Below are 22,726 nucleotides of genomic sequence, written 5' to 3'. Positions count from 1 at the left end.
AAATAAATAAATAAGAAGAATTTTGTAGTTGGTTTATCTCATTTTATGAACTTACAAAGAAAAAACGGCAGTCGGGTGCACTAAGTTCCCGCTATGCGCGGGGTTCGGAGAAGGGTCGGACCACAAGGGTCTTTTGTACATAGCCTTACCTTGCATTTCTGCAAGATGTTGTTTCCACAGCTCTCTGCAAGAAGCTGTTTCCACGGCTCGAACCCGTGACCTCCTGATCGGTAGCAACTTTACCAGTTACGCCAAGGCTCCCCTTCTATAAATATACAAAGGAAAACGAAAAAAAAATCTGGAAAATGAGAGGAAACAAGCCAAACTCCTGAGAAACAATAAAAAGAATTAAAACAATGTGCTTGTCAAAGAAACAACAGCAAAACCAGAGCAGCTGTCAATAACAAGAGAACTTCACTTAATAATCAAGAGTGCAAAGACTTGTTACATCAGCGCACCACTGAATTAAGATATTCTAATTGAACATGAAAGAAGTGAATACATTAAAATGGGGCTCCTATAAGCAGAAACCTGCGATGAAAAATACCGCTACAATGATATAGTACATCTCTACAGTCACAATACATTACAGTTTAATTAATAGAAAGGACAAAATTCGGATGTACAACAACACGGGCATCTTCATTCCTAAGAATGCATTACTTCAGTTTCTCACTCTTTCTATAGTGAATGTCTGTTCTGGTGTGTATGGTACGTTTAAGAGTGTAGCTATAACATTACCCACGAACGGCCTTTCTTCATTCACATCTCTATATCTTCCAGTTCCGGCAAAGGAAAACGAAGGATAGCAGCAATGCCAGTTAGCTGTGCCAGTTCTGTGCTCCCAACCAAGAATTACTTTAATCAGTCTAACCAAATATGCAGTAAAGCATGCACGTTTACAGGATGGAAGGAAAAGATTTAAAGTGTGAATGTGACAATGAACATGTGCACAGAAAGGGATATATGGTTCGACTCATTTAGATGACGCTAGACGAATCAATTTCCAAGAGACCTGTTTCGTAAAACACTACCAAGGACCGAGCAAAATAGAGTCTAACTGGGAATGACAGATGTAAATGCTGGAAGGAAAAAGAAATTAACAATAAAGTAACTATATACTCACGTTCTCCTGAAACATGCATTGACGAGAAAATGAGAGCAGTACCACCTGAATCCTTGACTGAATCAACCAGATTAGCATACTTTTTCCTCGTTGCTACATCAGAACTCCTGTCAACAGATCAGAAGATGTTAGATATTTCTCATATACAATCAACCAACTATATACGCGAAGGAGCGAAAGAGATAGTACAGTAAGATGTTTACATCTCATCAATTACTATGCAAAGCCCTAGCCAACGACTTACTCTCACCACTCACATGTTCCTCAAAAATAAAGTCGGTTTAAGGATAGCATGCATTCGATTCCAAAGAAACAAACAACAACCAAATTGGCAGGTTCCTTAATGCGAAAAAGTAAGAAACGAAAACAAAAGAAAATGAAGGGAAGTAGTTCTATTTCACCCATGAAACAGGGTTTGGCACTCTGCCCAAGCGCTTGAGGGAGATGTTCTATTGATCTTCTGGACCATGTATTGACATGGTACATGAATGTTTATTATCTTAGAGGCCACTTTTGAATTTCACATAGAGAGTAGATATGTTGGACAAAACATCTCATGAAAGCCGCCTCGCCTCTTGACCATTTATAATCCATTGAAATATGAAGATACAAAGTTATTACATGTTAAAATATGACAACAGCAATGAAATAGACCAATCCTATGCACCAAAGACACCATTTTTAAAAGCTAAGCACGTAAAAAGAGATATATATCAACTAGAGGAACATGAGTTGCAGGTAAATATATTATCAAGCTATATCTTAATCCATACAACAATACACTTTCATTTTTATTGCTCGTACAGCCCATCAGTTCAACCCGGGAACCATTAGATAGCTCACCTAAAGAGCTCGTCAGTAATGAGAAGTGTCTGGACAGCCATTCGTTCATGAGCAACTTCAACATGCTTTGGTCCGTAGCATGCACGATCGGGATCCTAGGAAAGTACCAAAAAAGCAACTTAAACTTCCACTTCTAAAATATATTTTAAAATAAGAATAAGAAAACACTTCAATATCAAATTCCAACATAAACGTAAGCTTCCACTACTAAAATATATTTAAAATAAGGGAAAAAAACACTCCAATATCAAATTCTGACGTACTTGTGGCAATGTAACTATACAGCTATGCTGTAATTTTGTATTACCTCATTTTTGACAAGTGGAAGTACATATAACTTCATAAAAGGTGAAGTTCATTCATATAAATGGTAGAGATTCAGTAAAGAGGACATGCCATAAATTTATTGCAGGTTCTTAAAAAAAAGAGAGAAAAACTTATAACCAAGAGTGTTATCCTTCTCAGTTACTTCAAAAAAAATGAATATCATAATTCATGTAATGTAACTCTAGTGTTTAGACGTAATGACCTAGAGACCTGGAAATCAAGCAAAAGTGTTTTAATTCAGCCAGACTTATTGTATTTCTTTCTGCAAAGAAGTAAAGGGGGAGGAGGTCATCTCAGATGATAATTTTTCCTCTAGCCCTCTCATATCAATATGGCGTCACCGTTGCAGACGAATATTCCTCGCACTAAATTCAACATCGGTCAACTAAAGATCCAACTAAGAAACTCGTGGTGAAATTTCAGATATATTGATTAGCAAGAATTTACAACTTCCATTTGCAGAATTTCCAGCTAAAAAGAATTTCTTTCTTAGTGTAGAAGCTTTACAAAGAATATGAGCCAGCCTCTGATGTTTCAAATACTCAACAACCAAAACCTACTTACTCATAAGCCTCACATCATCCTCAACTTGTGCATTCCTAGGTCCGAAAAGATCATTTGTGAATGTTTTAGTTTCAAATAATGGTTCATCAAGTAGGCAGATCGCTAAGTAGCATCAAACTCATTGCACATCTCAGATACAACTGAGATGCCCAAAAATTCAATAAAAGTCGAAAATTGTTGATTGGAAATATCTAAGAATATTGACAGATCCTTGCTGAAAATAAATTTAACCAAGTTAGATTGCAAGCAAATCTGTTATTAATCTTGAAATATTTCAGATTAGTCCATCTTGATTTCCTTAAAACAGGGATCTCCGGCATGCATAGTAAAACACCTGACTTTTATTTGAAATTTCCAGGCCTTACACAGAATTCAAGATGAAAGATAAAAAACAAACACCAAAAAGATTCCAGCAACATAAATTCAAAGACAAACAATCTGCTTGTACTCTTAGCTTATGAAAGAAAACAATCTGAAATATCCCAAATATATTTATTAACATAAAAATAAAACATAGAGATCAAGGGTTGAAACTAACATTTGAAAGCATGGCGAAAAATTCCTTTAGGGCTTGGACCTGATTAAGATTGGAAGAGAAGAAGAAACTGTAATTCCAAATGAGTAAGAAAAAGACTTTTAACAAACATAAGTATAAAGAATAATAAAGATCATAATATGTTGAGCAAGGGTATAAAATACCTCTTTGGCAGCTTTTGTATCTTTTATCATACTCATTACGTTTGGGGCCTCCAAAACCTCTTTCAAACTATGCCTGTTAACCAGATAAAAACTTTTGGGCTTAAACAATCATGCTTGACAATGATTTTACATCATAAGCCATAACATATCACTTAGACAAAAAAAGGTGAATTGTACTAAAATATGAGAGAAAGAGACAGATGGGCGCACTTGTATCCTGATGTTGTATGGACAAGAATTATGCGTGACTTATTTTCTATTATAGGTCTTAGCTGTTTCCTCTCGGCTTCCAACAACAGGTGACGATGAAACTGATCCTGTACATTTAATAAGCAAAAAAAGATTGAAGATATATACCACAATTAAATAACATATGCATAGTAGAGATAAACTTAGGCATGCACGTTCTTTCACTTGCAACATAGCATAAATGTATGACATGCCAAGAAGTGTAACTTTACAAGAAAGAACTACCGAAACAAAAAATACCTTGGTGAATCCTGGACTTGCAATTACAGCACAGCGAACTACCTTGAAATCAACATGCTTAACAAAGGCCTGAAACAGAAAATAACAACTTGTCACATATTGCTTATGAACATTAAGCAACATTAAGAAAGTTCGCAAAGTCTACCTGTAGAACATTATCAAAGAACTTGTTTAACGCCTGCAAAACAAAGTTAAGAACTCAAATCACTAAGATATCATAATTAAATAATACAAAAGCTGGAAAAAAAGAAAGACATACCTTATCATAACCTGCAATAGCTGGCCCATGCTTGCGTGGTATAGAAGTCTCTATACGAGAACGAGTAATAGTCACGCTGTTAACAACATCAACAGGTACATAAGGCTAAATTATGCCAGACAATCTAGTTAACTCAGTCTTAACCTTAATCCGCAACAGAAAGTCTGTCATCCTCATTCGCCTTTTAAATTATACCATCTTATTTGAATAAAAGAAAAGGAGAGACTCAAAATCTGTTTAAAATTTGTATTCAAGAGGATTATCAGATTGTCAAGCTTACCTTTTACCAATAAGAAGTATGTGTGCCAATCCTTCTTGCATCAGAACCACAGCCAGATCGGCGCTTGCAGATGGATCTGAATCAAATTGGAAAACCATATTCAGCATAATGAAAGGGTAATCCAAGAGCAGTACTAAACCACATATCCACATTGGAAGCAATACTGTCCAATCATCAACAATTTTGTAGGGAAACTTTTCATCAGTTCAAGAACACCCTGACGCACACGAAATTGCAGCGAATAATCATGTTCTCTCCACCAGTGTACGAGCGGAGAAGTAAGAGAACCTTTGCAAAAAAAAAAAAAAAAGCTAAAACACACCTAGACTGAAACAACTAATGCACCTACAAAGCAGTTTCACTATCATGCCAATTGATTATTAATCTAACCAAGTGCTAACACGTAACTTCTTATTCATAAAATTAGCTCCAGCACTTAAAAGTGATTTTCAGCACTTGGTGCTTAAAAGCTACTTTATTCCACTAAGCCAAACGGGATCAAAGTCAGGCTATGAAATAAAACACCTAATATTGCAGATAATGGTAATGGCAGCACTGAACAACTAAAAATTTAATTTTGTTGAAGTGTACTGTAAAAAATACCAGAAGCTTGACGAAGAACCTCCCGCGCCAGTGAGTCCCATACCACCTAAATAAGATAATCTTGGTCAAAACTAATATATGCATAAACTATTGTAAAAATCAACTCTGTTTAGATAAGACTACGATTGAAGAATAAAAAAAGCACATGCTCATAAATTTGCTAATAAGAAAACATATGAAATCAGAAGGGCAGATGCAAAGGAAAGAACAATCACTTTGAAACACTATATACAAAGAAATTCAAAACAATTATTGTCCATGCATAGATGGAAGTATATACAGATTACAAACAAAAGTTTTAAACGAAAACGCGAATACCTTTAAAAAATGTTCTTTTGATAAGTGTATACCTTTCAGTAATATATCTAGCAGCAAAAGAAATTTTGGCAAATTTCATTCAGCCTGTACGCTGATCCACATACTTTCAAGTTTTACCTTTAATTCTCAGCTCAGGCTTTCATATTTCGATCCAAAGTATTCCTACAGTTTCCTATAGAATCCTCAAGTGACAACTACGAATAAAAGATTTTTTTGGTTGTTGAAGTACTACGTACGAATGACAAATAATAGACATCACAAGATTGAGTATGTGTTATCTCCGCTTTCTCTAATTTCAGATCTTCTCTTTTATCCCATACCTTAAATGTCTTGTCTTTTACTCATTCTTCTTACTGCTAACCTTCCTTCTTTTTTACAATAACCACAATTAAGAAACATTAGTCTGTTTATCGAAACTGACGATGAAAAACTAATCTCTACTGAGCTAACCAAGGTGTCTAAAAGATATTCCGAGGGTCCTTTGGTTTGTCCATAACTGTAAGAATTAAGTACATCATAAAATTTTTGCTTATTCCACAAAACTGAAGATTGTATGTGCGTTATTACAATCAATGTTCCTGTAAGAAAGAGTTTGAGGTGCTCTCCAAATGTAAAAGAGCTCATAATTTGAGAATATTTTGCAACATGAAAATTAAAGTAAAATGATTTAGCATAAGGCTTCTGGAGTCCTTTTTTCTAAAACTGTTTTATGGACCATTTGTCTGGGATAATATAAATAATATCCTGATTATTGACCTAATTCATCTCCTATCACTCATTTAGCCTCTAACATATGAAAAGAATTTCTTCTACCTGAACCCAGATTGTTGCATCACTTAAATATACATTAACTAGGTAACTCAAACCCTTCATTTACCCTATCATTGCCCCAACCCCTACCTGTGTTGGACGAACAAGGGGACATAGATCCTTCATGCTACATATAACAACAACAACAAACAACCCAGTGTGGTCCCACAAGTGAGGTTTGGGGAGGGTAGGATGTACGCAGCCTTACCCCTACCCTGGAAGGGCAGAGAGACTGTTTCGGATAGACCCTCAGCTACAGAAGGTGAGAGAAGCCCTGGTAGCAAGTAATAGCAAAACAATAATTAGAAAACTAAATCGGGGATAGCAACAGGTAATATGAAAGGGGTACTGATAACAAGTAGCAACAAGATAACATATTCAGAAAACTAATTCCAAGGCAGCAGACGAGAATATGAACGAAGTACTGCTAGCAAACTACGGAATGACCAATGGCAAGTAACAACGAAACGAGACATGCGAATATAGAAAACTAAGGAAAAAAAAGGGTACCGAACTAGCGCGAATACTATCGAGCTAGAGAAGATAAAGGGGGATGCACGACTACCTACTAACCTTCTACCCTAATCTTCAACCTCCACATCCTTCTATCTAGACTCATGTCCTCGGTTAGCTCAAGTAGCGCCATGGCCAGCCTAATCACCTCTCCCCAAGACTTCTTTGGCCTACCTCTACCCCTCCTCACACCTGCTAAGGTCAACCCCTCACATCTCCTGACAGGGGCATCTGCATTTCTCCTCTTAACATGCCCGAACCACCTCAACTTTGCCTCACGCATCTTTGCCTCCACAGGGGCCACTCCCACCTTGTCTCGAATAACTTCATTTCTGATTCTATCCAACCTAGTATGCCCACACATTCATCTCAACATCCTCATTTCCGCTACCCTCATCTTCTGGATATGAGAGGTTTTGACTGGCCAACACTCTGCCCCATACAACATAGTCGGTCTAACAACTACCTTGTAGAACTTACCCTTAAGTCTCAACGGCACATTCTTATCACACAAGACACCGGAAGCGAGCCTCCACTTCATCCACCCTGCTCCGATACGGTGTGTGACATCCTCATCTATCTCCCCATCCTTCTGACTTATAGATCCCAGATACTTGAAACTCTCTCTCCTGGCAATGACTTGCGTATCGAGTTTCACATCCCCATCCGCCTCCTGGATAACATCGCTGAACTTGCACTCCAAGTATTCTGTCTTGGTCCTACTCAACTTGAAACCCTTAGACTCCAGGGTATGTCTCCAGACCTCCAGCCTCTCGTTAACGCCACCTCGCGTCTCATCAATCAGGACTATGTCATCTGCAAATAGCAAGCACCAAGGCACCTCCCCCTGAATGTGACGTGTCAAAGAATCCAACGCCAGGGAAAACAAAAACGGGCTAAGTGCTGATCCTTGATGCAACCCCATCTCAACCGGAAAGTAATCCGAGTCTCCACCTGTTGTCCTAACCCGTGTCTTAGTTCCATCATACATGTCCTGAATCACTCTAATATACGCTACAGGCACTCCTATAGCCTCCAAACATCTCCATAAAACCTCTCCGGGGACTTTGTCATAGGCCTTCTCCAAGTCAATGAGCACCATGTGCAAATCATTCTTCACCGCCCTAAACTGCTCCACCAATCTCCTCACAATATGAATGGCCTCAGTGGTCGACCGTCCCGGCATGAAACCAAACTGGTTCTCGGAAATGGACACACACCTCCTCAACCTCCCTTCAATCACCCTCTTCCACACTTTCATCGTATGGCTTAACAACTTGATACCCCTATAGTTGTTGCAGTTTTGGACATCCCCCTTATTCTTGTACAGCGGGATCATCGTACTCTGCCTCCATTCTTCAGGCATCTTCTTCGTCCTAAAAATGACGTTAAACAACCCAGCAAGCCATTCCAAGCCCTCCTTACCCATGCTCTTCCAAAATTCCACCGGGATCTCGTCCGGCCCCGTCGCTCTACCCCTACTCATCCTGCGCATAGCCCCTACAACCTCCCCCACTCGTATACGTCTACAGTACCCAAAATCTCGTTGCCGCTCCGAGTGCTCCAACTCCCCCAACACAATGCCCCTATTTCCCTCTTCATTCAAGAGCCTATGAAAGTAAGACTGTCATCTCTGCTTAATCTGTGCCCCCTCCAATAAAACTCTTTCCTCCTCATCTTTTATGCATCTCACTTGGTCCAGATCCCGGGCCTTCCGCTCCCTCACCTTCGCTAGTCTGAACAACTTCCTGTCCCCGCCTTTATCCCCAATTTCTTCGTCATGCTACATATAAAACAAGCTGAAAAAAGATAATAACCCCCTCGGTACATTCGGTATTTGTTATTCTCACCAAAGTCCAGATAATGTATAATAAAGGAGTTAATAATAAATTAACAAGCAGCGACACCTTAAGGAAATTCTCCAACCATTGTAAATTTGTTTATGAGAGAACAATGACAATATATTTGGTGTGCGCTTTTTTGACGTGTATTGAACAACACGTAACTTTTTCTTGGATTATTTGGCATGGAATCGGATACGAAAATAACCATGGTGGAATTATCATTGATGTAGACGGGTTGTTCAGTCTAGAAGGCAGCCAGAAAGTATTGTATGTACACCTTTTGTGCATGGTGTGGACTGCCTCAAAGGACAGGAACAGGAGATGCCTCGAAGGGGTATCAGTGGCGAGACATAAGTTGAAATATAGTTGCTTAAGTAACTTGTTCTCTTCTTTTTTTTTTCTTTCGGTCGGTGTGATCATATTAATGCAAATGGCCTGGATAACTTTACAGATTTTTTGTGCTCGGTTGAGCTGCAATTCTAAAGAAAATGTACCACCAGCTTAATAGCTTTTGAAATTCAAAAAAAAAAAAAAATACCTCACAAGTTTTAAAAGAAAACACAGAGTGATAGGTGGAAAAGAATCAAACGGCAGCAGTGTACCTTTCTTAGCACAAAAGGTCTGTGTTGCTCAATCTCCAGAGTGTGAAAGGCCCCTATCTGCAATAAAATAATTAGAGTTTTTTGCCGCAGCGTCAAAGCAAGGAACTTAATCAAAAATATTAAGTTGAATGATACACACCTTTACATGTTCATTCTCCAGGATATTCTTCCCACGAATACGCAAGGCAGAACCTTCTTTGTCATACTCAACATTCTGAAACACCAAATTACTTACACATTATACAACTTTGGAACGGAATAGACTCAAATGAAAACCCTAGAAAGAGCAACTATCTGTTTCCTACTTTGTGGTGACACTACAATTATAACCATTACAGTGGAACATAATTATCAATGTCGCATTTATTGTGATTCATATGAAAAGGAGCATTGTTATGTGGCAATCACATCGTATTTCATACACATGCTGTATTGATATCCTCAAAATATATCAAACTACCCAAAAATTCCTTCATCTTGACCAAATTAGAAAAGGAAGACAAAGAAAACTCTTTTTTTCTTTTTATGATCAGTGAAAGACAAAGAAAAGTCTCCTCCGCATCCTTTAGTAAATTCTTCTCTATAGTTTATTGATTTCAAAGTTTATCCTTCAATTTCTCTTAACAAACCTTATGCTGGAAGCTAAGACCAAGTCCTGATCCAAGGCCCACACCCAATCAAACTATCCTTTTCCCAACTTTGGGACAGATGCACTATATTTTTTTCTTTTTTTTTTTTGGATAAGGTAAAGTTTATTGATGTAAGTCAGTGAGAAGCTGGACATGTGTACATCCAAAATAAGTGAGCATTACATGTCGTATAATGAACTAAGAAAGTCAACCATGGAATCTGGCTCTAACTGCACTCAGCTAAATATTTTACTTGGATTAAGAACTAACACTATAAGATGAAATAAACAATTAACAAGAATGTTAAACACCCCCCCCCCCTTCACAGCTGAATGATGCGTCTAAATGTTCTCTTACCTCAACTTTAACTTCCAATTTCAGTTTCACTCGTTCAGCATCTCTTCCTCCAGAAGCAGCTTCCCTTAGAACCTTCCTACAGGAAATCACAAGCAATAATGAACGCTTACATTAGGTTGTTTTGTGATAAGCGGAAATGTGTTCACAGCCAGTAAAGAGCCACATAACATAATTTGCAAAAGATAGTTGCTCACTTGCTCTCAACATATAAAATGAGCATTCATCGCTGGCTTTAAGAAACAAAACTAACTATATTATTATCAATCTGAGCAATCATCAAAGACTCACAATCTGCCGAAAAAAATTCAATTTCCTTCTAGTTACATTGTCATTCACAACTTCAACGTCATAAGAAAATCTAGACAAATTTAACTAGGAATTTACAATACAGCTCATATTAGACTCTAATTAACAAATAGCTGACGGCATGAAACAACATAATTGCTACAAAAAATAGAGATTTGCAGAACGAGAAGTATACGTGTGTAATTTATATAGAACCAAAAATGTATTGGAAAACAACGCCAGAAGAGTCTAGAAAACTTTCAAACAAACTGAATTTGGAGATAATTAGCAAGAGACACATATTTAGAGTTCATTCAACCCAAAGATTCCATCTTTCATGATTAAATTTATAAAAGTGCAAGAAACTCACATTTTTTGTAAATTTTAGTAGCACCTACAAGATACCACTTACTCCTTTTGTCCCAATTTATGTGATGGCATTTCCTTTTTAGTTCGTCCTAAAAAGAATGACACTTTTGTATATTTAGAAACAAATTTAAAATTTAATCTTCGAATTTTATCCCTAATGAGATGATTTATAATAAATGTCTATGGCTTATTTTAGACCACAAAATATAAATTCTTAAACTCCGTCCAGTCAAATATCAACCATATAAATTGGGATTGAGCGAGTAAACTCATGTATTGAAATTGAGCAAAATTATATCGAAATTGGGCAAAATTATAATACCTGACAGTAACAGCTAAGACAGTATCACCTTCAGCTATCAGATTATAGGCAACCCATAAATCATCCGCTTCTTCTGGAATTATCTGTAAAGAAAAAATATGATTTTTTTTCAAAATATATAATAACCAAATTAATTTGATCGTTTTCTTTATTTGGGGTATCAAAATACTACGAAAATTACTTAATTCAATGAAAAAAATTACCTTGACGCTACCAGGGCCATCAGGAACAAGGTCTCTGCGAACAATCTTCATAATTAAAGTAAGCTCAAAACTTATTGGGAAATTCAATTAAAAAAAATCTGTGTGTATGTGTGTGAAAGTGAAAGAGAGAAAGAGGAATAAAACTCTCTCTTGTTTTTTTTGTAAGAGAAATTGGTTAAGTTGATGGAAGTTGCAGGTTTTAACGGTTGAGTCTCAGTGTCCTTGTCTGTTTAGGTTTTTTACTTTTTTAGCTCGATGAGGGGAAGACTTAAAAGGTGTCCTTTGGTGCGCCGATTAAATTTAATTTAATATTTGGACTCCCAAATAGAGTAGGATAAAGGTGGGATATCATGTACTCCATAAGAAAATAATTAAATTTATATCATTTTTGATTGACACTAAATTTATTTATACCGCCAGCCAAATATTATATAAATTTAACCTGCGTGAGTTCTTTATTTTTTATTTTTTTCTTCCTTTTGCTTTCATAATAGAAAAGTCACAATTTTTTTGTCATATTAAGATAATAAGCTAAACTTTACTCACAATAAAAATAAAATCACAAAATTCTACCCACTATATTAGTAAAATCACCTTGATTGATAAGTTATTCGTGACAAGGTGGGTGTTATCTCTATTGAGGACAAGATGCGGGAAGCGTCGCTTAGGTGGTTTGATCATGTGAGGAGGAGGAGCACAGACGCCCCACTGAGGAGGTGTGAGAGGTTGACATTAGAGGGCCTACGAAGAGATAGAGGTACGCCAAAGAAGAGACGGGGAGAGGTGATTAGGCAAGACATAACGCAACTTCAGCTAACCGGCCATGATGTATAGGGCTGAGTGTTGGCCTGTTAAGAACTCACAGATCCAGAAGATGAAAGTAGCAAAAATGAGGATGTTGAGGTGGATGTGCGGGCAAACTAGGATGGATAAGATTATGAATGATGATATTCGAGAGAAGGTGTGTGGCTCCCATTGACGACAAGATGCGGCAAGCGAGGCTCAGATGGTTCTGGCATGTACAGAGGAGAAGCCCATATGCTCCGGTAATGAGGTGTGAGCGACTGGTTGTGGAGGGAACAAGAAGAGGTAGAGGGTGGCCTAAAAAGTATTGGGGAGAAGTGATTAGGCAGGACATGGCGATGCTTCAGATTTTCGAGGACATGACACTTGATAGGAAGATGTGGAGGTCGAGTATTAGGGTTGCAGGTTAGGAGGTAGTTGAGTCTTGCCTTCCGTCGTACCTTTGTGAGACTAGTCTGGTAGGGTTTTTGTCTAAGATAGTTAGTGGCAATGTTGTGTCTTACTATTTCGTTTTTCAGTGCTGGACCTATTTACTAGCTATTGTTTTTGCTTTGCATCTTTCTTCTGGATTTCATGTTGCTCCTATTTTCCTATGATTTTTGTAGTGATACTGATATTGTCTCGTTTTGTCTTTTTGTCTTCTTGAGCTGAGGGTCATTCGAAAACAGCCTCTCTACTCCTTCGGGGTAGGGGTAAGGTCTGCGTATACATTACCCTCCCCAGACCCACTAGTGAGATTTTATTGGGTCGTTATTGTTGTTGTTGTTGTTGTTATTTTATATGGCTTTTTGGTATTGTCCCTTCTTGTATATATTTTCATTAATGTGGTGCTTATGCTTTCCTACGCTGAGGGTCTATTGGAAACAACATCTATATTCTCACAAGGTAGGGGTAAGGTCGCATACACACTACTCTCCCTAGACCCTACGGTATAGGATAATATTGGGTATGTTGTTGTTGTGACCTTGATTGATAGATATTATTGTGATAATGGGTAAAGTTAAGTAATCTTACTATTATAGTGAATAAAATTCAATTATTGTAATGTGACAAAAAATTATATAAAATTTGTCACACCTCCTTTCTCACCTACACCCGTAGGGGCGCAGAGGGAGTTTTTCCAATTAAGGGACGATCGAAACGGGATTTATTATTTAATTCAGAGTCGCCACTTAGGAGATTTATGGTGTTCCAAGTCACCGGTTGAATCCCGAATCGAGGAAAAGATTGACTCTGTATTACAGTCCACGAACCAGAAATCCAAGTAAGGAATTTTGTTAACCCGGGAGAAGGTGTTAGGCATTCCCAAGTTCCGTGGTCCTAGCACGGTCGCTCAACTGTCATATTCGGCTTATTTACCTAATTTTAATACATGTTGAACCTATGTGCAAATTTTAACTGTGTACCGCTTTTATTATTATTATTATTATTATTATTATTTTAAAGGGACTTGCAACGTTATTAAAACACATTTTGAACCACGTCACATCAATGCACCCATGATTTTGGACACGTTTTAACATCGTTGAGATTTGGATTTGGGTCGCATAAATGCGCACCCGAGTTTGGGGAAGTAATGTTATTAAAAGCGCGCCTGCAGTGATTAACGCGTTATTATTTTGGGGAAGGCCGTGAAATTTTCTAAACGGCCCATCCCGAATTCTATGTATTCGTTATAACCATTTATTGAGGACCCCACAGCTTGTGCGTAAGCCTAAAGTAACTATAATTTTTGCTATTTTTATTGTCTCTAAAGTAAAAGAAGAAGTCCTAATTAATTTATTTTAAGAGCTACTTCCCCTTTAAGAAAGAAACTTATAATTAATCCGCATCGGGTCTCCAAGGCCTACCCGTGGGACAGCCGGCTTTCATCTCCAAATCCAAGCACAACTTTCCTGATCAGTTAACTAATTAACAATGATTACAATTATTAGCTTAATAACGCATTACCATTAATTTCCTATCTCGTTTTAACTATTGACCATTGTCTATTACTATCAGATTGAAAACATGTACCATAACATTATTATTACAACTAAAATATATTACTTGTCTAAACTACAACACTCACTAATGATAATATTGTCTAAAACTTACATAAATACACGCATTATAAAATATATAAAAGAGAATTTTACGAGAATACATAGATACAAGTTTAATTCTTAACAAAATATGAATAACGAATGCACTCTTAATCAATAACCACATTTAAACCCATACTTGCTGATTTCAGCTCAATTTTATTAGTACAAGTGAAATGCATGAATTCCAAAAACACTTTCCTGTTTCAGCTAGCAACTTGCTTCTAATTTCAAAAATTTTACTACAAAACAACACTAAACCAATATGACTATTACATAATCATATTCCAAAATCCAAACAGTCCCGGAATCAAGCAGCCCAAACAACTTATAAATAGTCCTAATTATACAGTCGTCTATTATTCATGTAATATAAAACAGTCCTAGTTCAAATCCATGCAGTCCATATCATGTTAACAATCCAACTGGTTAAAAACTAAATAAGTACAACATTTAACGGACTATAACTACAAGTATTCAAATGAACTCGACTCTGGCATAAAACTACATTTTTCACTCCAATGTTGAACTTACATCAAAGGAATTCGAAACATGTACCTAGGATTTACAACAATGAAGAAGGAGCAGTCAGTAGTAGCAAACAACAGGCATAGTAGCAGATTTAGAGTTCAAACAGCCACGAACACAACCAGTTCAGCCCAGAACACACAGCAGAAATAACAACCAGCACAAACAGTCCAAAACCCAGGAATGAAACCAGAAAATACCAAGCGATTCACAGACAGGAACAAAATGTATTCAGGAATGAGACAGGAGAGTAGATTTTCTGAATTCTGTTCCTCAGATTCTCAAATAAAAACACTCAGAACCTCAACTAAAAAGTAACAAACTGATTCTGATTTTCAATAGTAAAGAAGACCTCACTTTTTAAGTATTTAGCTCTCAACCTATTGAACTCTTTTAGGGTAAAACTCGGCTTGTATTTCACTATTAAACTCTGAATTTCTAATGTCAAAATCCAGCCTAGACTTTCTTACTCTATAACTCTGACCTTTTTTTAGATTCCCATCCCCTTAAGATTTCTAGAATGTTTTCCTTCTTAAGGTCTGCCCAAAAGAACAGCCAGACCAGACTCAAAAGCTTGAAAAAAAAGAACTGATTTTCTGCTCCCCAAAAAACCAGCCCCTTTTCTGTCTTGAATGACCCTATTTATCACCAAAACAGACCCCCCCATTCTCAAAAGCATCCCAACTGTTATTAATTTCTGCCCATCATCTCAAACCCCACTAGAGTATGTTTTCCCTCCTTTTAATTCATTTGTTCCCCACTACCCTTGTCTTTTCTTTATTTAAATTCAAATAGGCATGGGCACCTATTTCTTAATCCATTCCCTTTAAAGCCTTTCATAACATTATGTTTTGTTCCCCATTAGCACTAACAAATGCATTAGTTTAAATGTTACTTAAGTGCTTTACTGACAGCCCACTTAAACTAGCCATTTTTAGAATTTTCAATTCCCAAATTACCCTCCTAAAAGCCCCTGAAATTACTATCCTACCCAATCCCTTTCACTCTGCATTGAACCTTTCAACTCTAACCTATTCAAACCTACCAACTAACTAAGCTGAATCCAACAAACTACAACAGCTATAACCAATTCAAATCAGTTAGTAATTCAAGATATTAAATCAAATGGCATTAAAATGAAGACTAAGGGTTCAAGGCAGCACATATTGAACTAACTATATTGGGGAACCAATCATATTTAGCTCAGCAACAGATGAACTGAAATCAACTAGATGAGCATATGCCTTAATCAGATTGGAATACAAAAGAAAAAACAGCTAGAAGAGCCTTAAGGGGATCGACAGATTCAGGATAACAAATGACCAATAAATTCAGTTCAATGAACTGAATATACCAACAGGCTCAGTTCTAAGTTCAAATATACCAACGAGCTCATTTTGATACAAACTTTAGAACACAAACGAGGCAGGAGGGGAAACAGACAAGAATGAACCAAAAATTATGCTATTATCATGCTAATCTAACATTCAAGTATACCAGACTAATCGACGACACTTATTCAATCAATTACACAAATTATAACATATAACACTCGACAACAAACCGAAGCAATGATAAAATTGGACCAAATAAAAGGTCTGATGGAGAAGAAGAAAGAACAACGAACAAGACTGGATTATAACTAACTAAACACAATTAACCATAACAAAATAGGACAAGAAAGGAGATAAAGGTACCTTAACAAAACAGAAACTAGATGAACCCAGGTCGAACCCTTGACTCGAACTTTTTGAGGTCGAACGGACCTTAATCGAGTGTTCTAAACTGAGAACACTTCGACTAAGGTCCATTGGACACCCAAATTCCTCTAATTCGGACCAACTCTAGCCTTTAGCTTTCTAGGGTTCTTGAGGTTTGATTTGGGGTTCGAACGGTTCCGGTCTGATTCGAACCAAACCAATGGTGGTTTGTTGACGAGGGAGGCCAGGGATGCCTTAGTATGAGTTTGGGACCGGTTGGGGTAGATTTAGGTTCTGCTCGAATCTTCGATTGAAGATTCGAGAAACTACAAGCTAATTCGAGGCAAATGGTTAACAGATCCGTAGCGAGGGTGGTCAGGGGGTGCCTTGGTGTGAGTTTGGGACTGGTTGGGGTGGGTTTCAAGTTTTGCTCGAATCTTTGATTGAAGATTCGAGAAGCTACAGTCTGATTCGAGCAAAACGGGTAAGGGATTCGTGGAGAGGGTGGTTGGTGCTCTAGGGGTGTTAGTTTCATGGTCATCGGCGTTGTTGCCGCCGGCTTTCAGGCGAAAGGGTTTCAGGGCGGCTAGGGTTTCGAGGGTCGTTTGGTTTGTCTCTGAAAGAGATGATGAATAGGGGGTATGGCTTGGGGGGGTGCGAGGTGAGAGGTTGGATTTATATACGGAGGGGGTGGTTTAATCCTGGCCGTTGGATCAAGCACGATCAATGGCCTGGATCAGTTCACTTAAAGGAAATGGTGACGTTTGGTCATTCCTCGAGACTGGGTCGACCCGGGTTGAAATGGACCGGGTTATGGGGGAAGCCTAGGACCGTTAGATAAAAACAAATCAATGGCTTGGATTTATTGTCCAGATACGACGTCGTTTGGATATATCTGGAGACGGACTGGACCGTTTGATCGTATGAGATTGACGGTCCAGATTCACAATGCCCAAACGATGTCGTTCTGGACTGGTCACAAGTGGACTGGATTTGGGGCGGGTATGGGCAGACTTGGGGATGACATTTGGGCCTGAACTTTTCCCTTTTAAACTGGCCCAGTCCGAATTTTTACCCTTTCTTCTCTTGTTTCTTCTTTTCCCTTTTACTTTCTTTAATTCCTAAAAACCAAAATTCCTAAATTAAATTGCAAAACCAAGATTATTTTAAAAAGATATTAATTAACCCTTAACAACAATTAACACACAAGATCAAATATTGATTAAAATAAAAATCACACAATTAAACAATAAAAATGACAAAGCTACCAAAAATTCATATTTTTGTGATTTTCATTCTTTAAAATAGGACATGGTTTAATTAATTCAAAAATGCATAATTAAATTCTAAATATGCATGCAACAAGTATTTTGGTATTTTTCAATTAATTAAAATAAAGTAAACATTCATAGACAAAAATAATTATCCAAAAGGTCACGCAAAAATTCTCAAAAATGTACCCAAAGGCAATTTGTTTTATTTTCGATTTTTTTTGGAGTAGTTTTCGTGAAGCAAAAATCACGTGCTCACAGCTGCCCCTCTTTGTCCGAAAACACAAAGATTTTTCGTGCAAAGATAAAGTGAGCGGATACGAGCGATTTTTGCCCGTTGGAATACTCCGTGTGAAGCATTTTTGAAAAGATTTAACCGAACCTTTGCTTCACAGGTTTCCTACATATCCCTGGCTAAAAGGGAATCAGGTTAATGTAGTTCGGAAAGTTGTGGTAGCTGGGACTACCATGAGACTGCATTTTTGCTGTTACTGCTGCTGCATGCTGTTGCTACTGCTTTTCGATCTCCTTATTACACCGCGCTAAAAGAAAAACAAGAAGCTAGACTAAACTAGGGATTACAACATCTTATCTATCGTCAAACTTGCTCTTGTAGTTTTCTTTCTGATTTCTGCGATGGGATTCATGCTGGGGGTATTTTGTTGTAATCCTCCGCATTACTGACCTCTGATTTGATCCTGAAACGTATTTCTCTATTCTGCAGGCGGGCTCTTGACTTAAAAGTAACACCTCCGTTCTACGGGCGGGCTCCCGACTGCACAAGTTTAAAATTTAACAACCCCCGTTCTACAGGCGGGCTCCTGACCTCAATCTTGAAATTTATTCCTCTGTTCTACAGGCGGGCTCCTGACTTCAACAGCAATTTAAAGATAATGCAGCCTCCATTCTCTAGGCGGGCTCCTGACTTTATCAACTTCAAATATAACAACCTCCGTTCTAACAGGCGGGCTCCTGACTGCTTCAACTTAAAATATAACAACCTCCGTTCTACAGGCGGGCTCCTGACTTCATCAACTTTAAATATAACAAACTCCGTTCTACGGGCGGGCTCCTGACTCCATTATCTTAAAATATAACAACCTCCGTTCTACAGGCGGGCTCCTGACTTCAGCTACTTCTTCAAAATATAGTACCTCCATTCTCCAGGCGGGCTCCTGATTTCGTCTGCAACTTGCAATGATAACAACCTTCATTCTTCAGGCGGGCTCCTGACTTCAACAGCTTCTTAAAAATATAACTCCTCTATTTTTCAGGCAGGCTCCTGACTTAAACAACTTCTTAAAGACGTAACACCTCCATTCTCTAGGCGGGCTCCTGACTTCAACAACTTCTTAAAAATATAATACCTCTATTCTCCAGGCAGGCTCCTGACTTCAATAGCTTCTTAAAAATATAACTCCTCTATTTTTCAGGCAGGCTCCTGACTTCAACAGCTTCTTAAAGATATAATACCTCCATTCTTCAGGCGGGCTCCTGACTTCAATAAACAATTTAGAGATAATACCTCCATTTTCCAGGCGGGCTCCTGACTTCGACAATTTCTTAAAAACATAACACCTCCATTCTCCAGGCGGGCTCCTGACTTCAACCTTCTCAAGAAATATAGCACCTCCATTTTTCAGGCGGGCTCCTGACTTCGACAACAACTCAAAAATATAACACCTCTATTTTTCAGGCGGGCTCCTGACTTCAATTATGACTTAAAATGTAACACCTCCGTTCTCCAGGAGGGCTCCTGACTTCTTCAACTTAAAAATAACAACCTCCGTTCTACAGGCGGGCTCCTGACTTCAACTACAACTCAGAATATAGTACCTCCATTCTCCAGGCGTGCTCCTGACTTCGACTATTTCTTAAAGGCATAACACCTCCATTCTCCAGGCGGGCTCTTAACTTCAACAACTTTTTTTTAAATATAAGACCTCCATTTTCCAGGCGAGTTCCTGACTTCAACTTCAATTTGAAATGATAACAACCTCCATTCTCCAGGCGGGCTCCTGACTTCCAACACAACTTTAAAAATACATCACCTCTATTCTTCAGGCGGGCTCCTGACTTCAACAATGACTTAAAAATATAACACCTCCATTCTCCAGGCAGGTTCCTGACTTCAACTTCTTCTTAAACAATGCGTTTTATTGCTGTTGTTCCTTCCTGCCTCCCGAACCATTTTCCTTCTAACTTGAATCATCTTCTTTCAGAACCGCTTCCCTTAAAATTGGTGTTTTATTCCTCTGAAAACTGCTGGGGATAACACCAGCATTTTATTCACAAATATGTTATTTTCCTTCTTCAAAGACTACTTCCTTTAAAGCTGGTGCTTTCCTTCCACTGGAACTACTTCCCTTAAGACTTGTTTGTCCTTCTTCCGAAGACTGGTGGGGATACCATTTTCCCAAAATTTGTGTTATCTTGCTTCTTTCCCAAGTGGGTACCGGACTTCCAGAAAATTTTCAAAAATGAAAGAAAACTTTCTGCTCTAGTTTGACAATTTTTCTTGTTATCATGATGTCTTTTCATCATCTATAACATTTCCTGTCCCTGCTTCAAGTCAAAGACAAAATTTTGTTAGTTTAAAACGTGGTGAATGGTCGTGCTACTCCTGCTGGGGATGGTTTTTCCCATTTTCCCTTTCCCTGCTTTGCGTTTTATTACAAAACTTGCTGGGGATGATATTATTTGTTGGGGATGATATTCCTGCTGGGGATGGTTTTTCTTTTCTCTTCCTTCCCCGCTCTGTGTTATCCGACCATCGCGGACTTGGTCGATAATCTGTCGGAGTTGTTCCTGCATCTCGCAAATCTGCTGGGGATCCTCTTGGAATTTGATCCATAACTTTTCAACTGTTGTTTTTTCTGTTTTTCTCCAACTTCCCCTGGAAATTTGGTCCTCTTGGAATCTAGACCCATTCATCATTTGTCTTGCGACAAACTTCTTTTCCCTTTGTCGCCTTATCTTTGGCCCGTCCTACCCACATTGTGTTTTTGCACCATCTTGGCAACTGGTAATAAGCTTTGAAAATTCTTTTCAAAAACAAACTGCTGGGGAGATAAAGTCTTTAGACCAAAAATGAAAAATGATGATTTCAAAAGATAGAAAAAGAAGAAATCTTTCTGAACAAATGCTGGGGAAAAGGAAAGAAAAGAACTTATTTGAATGATATAACCGATCCCAACGATCATGTCGTGCATTCCGGATTAATCAACCCAGTCCACTTGTATCAATCAACCTTTCGTACGGCCTCATCTTGCTGGGGATAAACAAGCACTCAACTTTTTGCCAAATGCGGATCCTTTCCGCCAATCTTGTCTTGTCGCCTCATAGTTCTCTTCGAGGGGTTTTCACTACTAAGACTCTCTCATTTCTCTCAACTCCCATCACCTTATGGTGCCTGTGAAGGTTTTCACCGATAAGACTCTCTCGTTTTATTTCCCTCATCTTACGTCGCCTTATGATGCCTATGGAGGTTTTCACCGATAAGACTCTCTCATTTTATTTTATTTTTTTCAGCTGGGGATTGGAGTGTTACCGATATGACTCTCTCTGCTGGGGATTCTTTCGGCTACCAATTCATTTCCAGCTTATGATCCTCTTCTCTGCTAGGGATTAGAGTGTTATTCCCGACTTCCGTTTGCATGACTTGACACTTCTCGGATACTGATCGGGAGGTCTTTTTTGGACATCAATATGGGTTTTTGTGTATGGCTAAAAGAAAAAGGGTAAAAGGTTCAAATTAAACTTTATGGGTAAAACATTACAACTCTTGGAATCAACTTTCTTTCCCAAAATTATAAACACAACTTCTGCCCCAGTTTCTTGCTTGGGGATTTTTATTATTTTTTTTTTACACTATGACCGAGCCGTGAGGCGCCTACATATCCTTCTTTGAGGAATCAGGTCAAACGTAGTTCCCAATTCCTTTGTTTTTATTGTGACTTTTATTTTGTCTTGATTATTTTTCTCTTCTCTTTCTCTTTCATTTTCATTACTGATTCCAAAAGAGGGGTATGAAAGAATAAATAAGGCTCAAAAGGGGAAGCAAAGGTTGAAGTGTTTGGATGGAAGAACAAATTGCCTTTGTCATTTCATTTTCCGAAACCATGCCAAGTGCAAACAAACAACAATTACAATCAAAAGAAATCATACATAATATCTCTTAACTGCGTCAGAATTGATAGTCATGTTGACACATTTCCCTTCGATATCCATTAAACACAGAGCGCCATTGGACAACACTCTGGTTACAATGAATGGCCCTTACCAATTCGGGGCGAACTTGCCTTTTGCCTCGGCCTGATGTGGGAGGATGCGTTTCAGCGCTTGCTGGCCCACTTCAAACTTCCGGGGACGCACCCTTTTGTTGTATGCTCTTGCCATTCTCCTTTGATATAACTGTCCATGACACACAACTGCCAATCTTTTTTCATCAATCAAGTTCAACTGCTCCAAACGGGTTTTGACCCATTCATCATCATCAATTCCAGCCTCAACGACAATCCGAAGGGATGGAATTTCAACTTCTGTCGGTATTACTGCTTCAGTTCCGTATACCAACAAATAAGGAGTTGCCCCTACTAAAGTACGGACAGTAGTGCGATAACCCAATAATGCAAATGGTAATTTTTCATGTCATTGCCTCGAACCTTCTACCATCTTCCGAAGTATCTCCTTTATGTTTTTGTTGGCTGCCTCAACTGCTCCATTCGCCTTGGGACGATATGGGGTGGAATTGCGGTGTGTAATCTTAAACTATTGACATACCTCTTTCATCAAATTGCTGTTAAGATTAGCACCATTATCCGTGATGATTACCTTTGGGATTCCAAATCTACAGATGATATGGGAGTGAATAAAATCTACCATTGCCTTCTTGGTT

The 22,726-nt window shown here is 38.2% G+C and overlaps 1 protein-coding gene across 1 annotated transcript; it reads right to left on the bottom strand.

Annotated features, from left to right (window-relative positions):
- Positions 1-395: 395 nt before the first annotated feature.
- Positions 396-11,632, bottom strand: LOC104242181 (protein PELOTA 1). Its single transcript, XM_009797205.2, has 16 exons — positions 11,443-11,632; positions 11,240-11,322; positions 10,264-10,339; positions 9,417-9,491; positions 9,278-9,334; positions 5,191-5,236; positions 4,588-4,663; positions 4,308-4,383; positions 4,194-4,226; positions 4,049-4,117; positions 3,770-3,876; positions 3,560-3,632; positions 3,399-3,437; positions 1,970-2,064; positions 1,127-1,233; positions 396-836 (listed from the first exon to the last, which is right to left on the bottom strand). Exons 1-16 carry the CDS (start codon positions 11,491-11,493, stop codon positions 763-765), a joined length of 1,137 nt encoding a protein of 378 aa, XP_009795507.1. The 5' UTR covers positions 11,494-11,632; the 3' UTR covers positions 396-762.
- Positions 11,633-22,726: the final 11,094 nt, after the last annotated feature.

This window comes from Nicotiana sylvestris, chromosome 4 (genome assembly GCF_000393655.2).
Source record: "Nicotiana sylvestris chromosome 4, ASM39365v2, whole genome shotgun sequence".
In the NCBI taxonomy this organism is placed as follows: domain Eukaryota; kingdom Viridiplantae; phylum Streptophyta; class Magnoliopsida; order Solanales; family Solanaceae; genus Nicotiana; species Nicotiana sylvestris.
The sequence above is the reverse complement of the archived record's forward strand: the minus strand, read 5'-3'. Positions and strand labels throughout refer to the sequence as shown.